The following is a 6,008-nucleotide window of genomic DNA, read 5'->3' as shown; positions in this document are numbered from 1 at the left end:
CAAACTGAACAAATCATACAGTATCAAGGTTTGCTTGTACACTGGGTTAATCCTCCAGTCTTCCTCTCAGTTTGCATCTTGTGATGGTTTATTACCCTTACTTATCCAAAATCCACTGTAAATGTAAATCTCAGTTCTTTTAAAACAAGTATTTCCCTCCAAGACATTGGTAGTGAGCTTTGTTGATGCTGCCTTGAAGAGTGACAGTAGAGTTGAATGAAACAATTAAGACACTACAGCTTTCTCAGTATAGTGAAGCTTCAGTGACAAAGATGTTTAAGAATAACTTTGAAAGAACTAAGAAGTTAAACAACAACTATTTGGTTTGGGAATGACAACAGAACACATCTGGAGTGTTTAGGAATCTGTGAGTGCTTGTAAATATCAAGCCATCAGCTCTCACAGAGGAACCATCTCACTGCACTCAACAGAATTACTCCTGCACATATTAGTAAGTTCTGGGCCTTCAACTTTTACTCCACAGCTGAAGAGGAGGGAGAAAAAGCCAGCTGCTCTTTGTCTAAATCTGCTATGTTCTGCATTTTTCAAGCAGTAGGTAGCAGAAAACATGCTGCCATGTTCACTATTGTGTGCTCCTTGGAGGAGAAATAAATCCACTATTTGCACAGGAGTGCCACTTCCCACATCAGGATGTTTGGGAGTTCACCTACACCAGAGTTGGTGTGCAATGGCATTTTTCACTTGGACATAAACATTTGGCATGGCTCAGTGGAATGCTTAATTATTTAGAAATCAAATTATATCCAATCATTCTGTAACATGGATTTACAATCAAATAGACATTTGCACTAACAGAATAATTACACTAACAGCCTGTGAACCTTACAGACCAAATTGAGAAATCAAAACTTCTCCGATGAAATTATGACATTAAACATAATCTAATCATCAGCAAGATACCAAATTATTGTTGCTGCCTCTAATAAGTCTTCTCTTTCTCTTCTAGTTACAAGTGTAATTTTGCTGGTAGGACAACAAAGTAAGTAAATCAGCAAGTCTAAATACGGCCTGAGGATAGCAAATTTCACTTGCAGTAAATAAACCCACTCAAGGTTCTCAAAGCAGCCCTAGAGCAGTTCTCCAGAGCTATCAGAGTTCCACAATTGCTTGTAAGAGATCATACAGTTCTGTCCAAGATGGGATTACTTTACAACTGTCATTTGTATGTGTGTGTGTGTGTGTGTGTGTTAAAAATGGTCCAAACACAACCCTCGATACCAAAGTGCTAGACATGAGACTGTGCCTTTTGTATTTGAAATCATGGGGACAACCTTCCAAAAGGCCAGAAGTTTTTGGCTTCCTTAAAGAAGAGGAAGGATCTAAGCAATACAATTAAGAACTTGTGTATTCAGAAACTTAGGAAGGCACGACAGTCATATGTTGCATCCAAAAAAAATACAACTTTATTTGCATGTCCAAATACAGGATATTTAAGTGAAGACTCTGCATTCACAATTTAACAAGTTCACTTGCCATTTAAAACTGCAGTCTTAATAACTACAGCTGACCATTTTACTCCCCAAACGTTATAGAACTCGAGGCCTCTTTCTGCTCTTTATGCAACTGTTTTGCCCTGTTTTTCAAATCCTCTGCCTTAGCATCATTCTTCTCAGTCCCATCTCCCAGTTTGTACATTCGACTGGCATTGGCACAAGCCCACGCGTGTCCCAGCTCACACCCTTTCAGTGAGTACTTCAAAGCATGGTTCATGTCCTTGGGGACCCCAGGTGCTCCTTGGAGGTATATTACACTGAGGTTGAAGCAGCTAGGAGCAAAGTTGCCATCGCAGGCTTTTGTGTAATAGTCTCTAGCAACAACGGGGTCAGGTTTATCACCATTTACTCTCCCATCATGGGCCAACAGCCCAACGCTGTGACACGCATTTACTGACTTCTTCCCACCTTTCTCGCATGACTTCATAAAAGACTTGTAGGCAGCTTTCAAGTCTGGTTCGAATCCACCTACAGGCCAAGAAACCAAAAGATTATGGTAAGGACACCTAAACCAGATGGGTGCTCTCTGCCTTGCAGCAAGCTTCCCAGTGCTCTTTGGGAAGTACAGCATCCCTTGCTTGAGATGCTACAGTCAAAACTTAGGACTTCAGAGACACTATTACTGTCTCAGTCACAAAGGTTTTGCTCATGTCTTTCAGTTAGGAAACTCTCCTCCACTACCCAGTAATCACAACAGCTTATGCAAACTAAATATACCCTCCCAAAGCTCACAAAACACTCTTACTACATCTATGATTTTCTTAATAGCTTACACCAGGCAAAGTAGTCTTTTGCCAGTATACCAACACATACACTGAGACTGTTATTACTTTTGAACTGTAGTAAAAATAACACGTTCCTTGTTAGTATTGTCATTTGGAAGAAGCTTCAGTAGTTAAACTGGTTCCCATTACTGCACTAGCAGATACATTTTGGGCAGAACTGGGGCCTACTTATGGTATGTGGACTTTTAAGCAGTGTTGCCAGTCTACGAGTTTATTTCTTCCTTATTTTCTCTAAAAGAAGAACAGCCACAAGAGAGAAGAAATCCAAATTTTAAGAACAGGACACAGGGCAAAATTCAGATATACTTACCACTTCTGCAGACATAATAACACACGTGGTTAATCTAAAGCTGATTCTCCAGAAGGAAGCAATTTAAGGTTTTCCACCCTTCCCCCCCGTTTTTTATGTGGTCATAAAAGAAGCAGGACGGGTGGTTAGTTCCTCCTTCAAGGTCAGGAGGAAACGCAGGCGCTCAGCACCTTTGCAAAGGGAAAGCTGTTTCCCCACAGGCATCAACCACGCACCCGGGGCCCGCACTCAGGCGTCCTCCGTGCCGCGGGTGAGGAACCCGCGACGCCGCAGCACTGCACCGCCACCGGAGGCGACTGAAAGCCGGAGAGGCGGCCGCCGGGTGACCGGAGGCAAACCCGAGCCCACCTTTGCCGATGGCCTGGTAGGCGCCCAGCTTGTAGCAGCTCTCGCTGTGCCCGTGCGCCTCGCAGTTGTCGCGCAGCACCCGCCCCGCCGCCACAAAGTCCTTCTTCACGGCGTCCAGATAGTCGGCGAGCCGCTGGCAGCCTGCAAGGCACCGGGGAGGGGGGTGAGGCTGCCGCCGGCCCCGGGGCTGCGGGCCGGAGCTCCCGGCGGTGCCGCTTACCGTCCGGGTCCTTCTCCTTGAAGCACTGGTAGCTGTACTCGATGTGTATGTTCTCCAGGTACCCCCGCACCTCCTCCTCGTCCTCGAAATTGACGAACACGGCCATGCCGGAGCTCTTGGGACAGCCACGCAGGGCTGCCTGGGACCGCCGAGCCGTCGATGCGGCGCCTTCCGCGAGTGCCGAGCCATCGATGCCGCGGCGCCCGCCGGGACCGACAGTTCCCCGGGGCCCGTCCCGCACCGGCGGGTGCTGACTCTTGGGGCATCGGCCTGCGCTGCCCCGGCGCGGCTCCGGCACCGCTCGGCGGCGGCAGACCCCCTGTTGGCCTGCCCTGCCTCTTCCCTCCCTCTCAGCATCACTGAGCAGTTTTGAGCAGTAACACACTTTCAGCGTTTGAGTTCCCCAGATTTGTCCTGCAGGACATGTACTGCTGAGGCCTTACACAGGACAATCGAGTCCGTAAGTGGAGACGTTACTACATATATATCCATACCCTACACACGGCCTAGAAACCAGGGCTGCCCTACAAATTCCCCAGCTCTCTGCCTGCACTTCTCTTATGGATTAACTAATTGATTTTCAGCTCAGTTTTAGAATGGGGGAGTTGCTACTTGTGATTTACCTGTGACTGCTCTTTCCTGTGGTACAGCGAAACATCTTGAAGGTGCTTTGGATGGAACCCCATGTTCCGAAACATCTTGAAGGTGCTTTGGATGGAGCCCCATGTTCATCTGAGTGTCCCCAGACAGGCAGTGCCAGGGCTGTCAAAACTGCCTGTAGATGGGTAAGCAATCAACACCACAAAGCAAACACTAGTTCTCTAGTTACCGGTGAATTTAAGCCAGATGTGATACAAGGTTACCTACACAAAATGCCGCATGCTGTTGAATTCCAGCAGTTTTGGGCATAAATGGAGTGTTATAAACGTCTGTTTTCTGAGACATTATAAAAGTATGTAACCAACTGCTCAGGGTTAAAATGAATTTCAAAGGACATCTGAGTTAAAATGAATTTTGAAGACTATTTGAGAACGTTTTGTCCCAGATCAGTTCAGTAACATAACGCCAGCTTGGCGAGCTCTTGGGGTAAATAAACCCCGTTCATAGGCTCCCGTAGGAAGAAACCGGGTTGCCGGTTGGACTGGCGGCACCACCTGCTGACGTGCTGCCGGAATTCCAGTTGCAACTTCTGATCAAGTGTTTCCTTAAAACTCGTCGGACCTTGCAGTATCTGGGTTGGAGTTGACACACATTGTCCACGTGAAGCTAAAATCTGGCTTTCAGAATGCATTAACCCAAACCACTGATGTGTCCACAAGAAACCAAGAAGATGGATGTAGTTTGGTCCATGCTGACCGCCACCTGGAAAGCTTTGTGCGCAGTCCTCTGCTCTGGAGAAGGCCTGTGGAAGATGAGCTGCTCTGGAACCAGCAATGCTATTTCCCTGAAAATCCAGCTTTGAAAGATTTCCATTTGCAGAAGCTTGGTGGAAATTCCTTTGACTGTGTTGGTTTAAATCCCTGCGTGGTCTGTTCTCGCTGGGGTTTTGTCTGTGCAGTTTCTGGTGCCAAGGTTGAATCAGTGCCAAGCCAGTGGCACAGCCTCTCCGTACAAGGAGCGAGGTTGGAATGGGTGAGTGAATTTGTTAATGGGTATGGAAAGAACAGCCTGAGAGCTCCAAAACCCACCAGGATGTGGAAGGAACACGTAATGGACTGAGAATAACAGCACAAGCCCCTTCCTAATCTGAGGCACTCTCTGTGTACATAATTATATGCATTATTTCTTCTAAGCAAAGTAGATTTTTAAGTAGTTAAATTCAGAACCAGTCACTTGTCAGATCCTGCCCATGTAACTTATTTTTTCTACGTCAATATTCTAATCTAAAGAATTAGAACTGTAACTGTAGTTATGTGGTCCCCAAACAGGCAAAATTGATAGTATTTGTAGAATATTTTGTCATCTTGCAATGAGGGAAACATAAATGGTATCAGCAGTTGTTCCTTAATGTTTATTTATGTGTTTTGCTGGCTCGCAAACAGCTACTGTTCAAAGCTGCTGCATGTAGGATCAGCAATTCTTTGAAAGGTTTAACAGTGAACACTTTATAATGTCATTTTACTTGGACAGGGTAACTGTATCAGTCTACTTTGTGTCCTGAAACAAAAATATAACTGTATTCTCTTTGCTAACAACACATTATAGTATGTATTTGTTGGGGGACACGTTTTCACCCCGACTACTGCATCTGAAACCTGGAATTATTTTGTATTAAAGCTTATGGCAAAGCTGCTCTGTGCAACTTTGAAGCAGGAGCCCAAACCTATTGTCCCGGAGCAGGTTATGATTCCTCTTTCCAGAATAAACTAGTTGGTGCTGGAAACATTTAAATTAGAGAGGTCGGTCTGCGAGCAACAAGCTGACATTGAACTTTGGGTTGTGAGAGGCTGCCCGGAGATAAGGCACTGCTTCAGTCCCCTGCAGCCTCTGCTTGGGCAGACCCACTGGACCTTTGCTCTTGCTTAGAATCATCGGATAGACTCAAGCAGGTTGGAAACGACCTTTATGATCGCGAGGTCCAAGCACTACCCCAGCATTGCCAAGGCCACCACTAACCCATGGCACTGAGGCCTCGTCTCCACAGTTTGTGAACACTTGCAGGGGCCGTGGCTGCAGCCCTGCCCTGGGCAGCCTGTTCCGATGCCTGAGCACCCTTTGGGGAAGGAATTGTTCCTAATACCCAATTTAAACCTCCCCTGGCGCAGCTCGCCCCAAGCTCTAAACAACCTGGCATCAGGGAAGGTCTCGCACACCCCTTAACGCGCGGGGGC

At 46.5% G+C, this 6,008-nt stretch overlaps 1 protein-coding gene across 1 annotated transcript; it reads right to left on the bottom strand.

Moving 5' to 3' along the window:
* Positions 1–1,399: 1,399 nt before the first annotated feature.
* LOC136011479 (cytochrome c oxidase assembly factor 7) lies at positions 1,400–3,340 on the bottom strand. Its single transcript, XM_065673327.1, has 3 exons — positions 3,178–3,340; positions 2,958–3,098; positions 1,400–1,982 (listed from the first exon to the last, which is right to left on the bottom strand). Exons 1-3 carry the CDS (start codon positions 3,281–3,283, stop codon positions 1,534–1,536), a joined length of 696 nt encoding a protein of 231 aa, XP_065529399.1. The 5' UTR covers positions 3,284–3,340; the 3' UTR covers positions 1,400–1,533.
* Positions 3,341–6,008: the final 2,668 nt, after the last annotated feature.

Source organism: Lathamus discolor, chromosome 3 (assembly GCF_037157495.1).
Source record: "Lathamus discolor isolate bLatDis1 chromosome 3, bLatDis1.hap1, whole genome shotgun sequence".
Lineage (NCBI taxonomy): Eukaryota > Metazoa > Chordata > Aves > Psittaciformes > Psittacidae > Lathamus > Lathamus discolor.
Note: the sequence above shows the minus strand (reverse complement) of the source record. Positions and strands in the feature narration are given on the sequence as shown.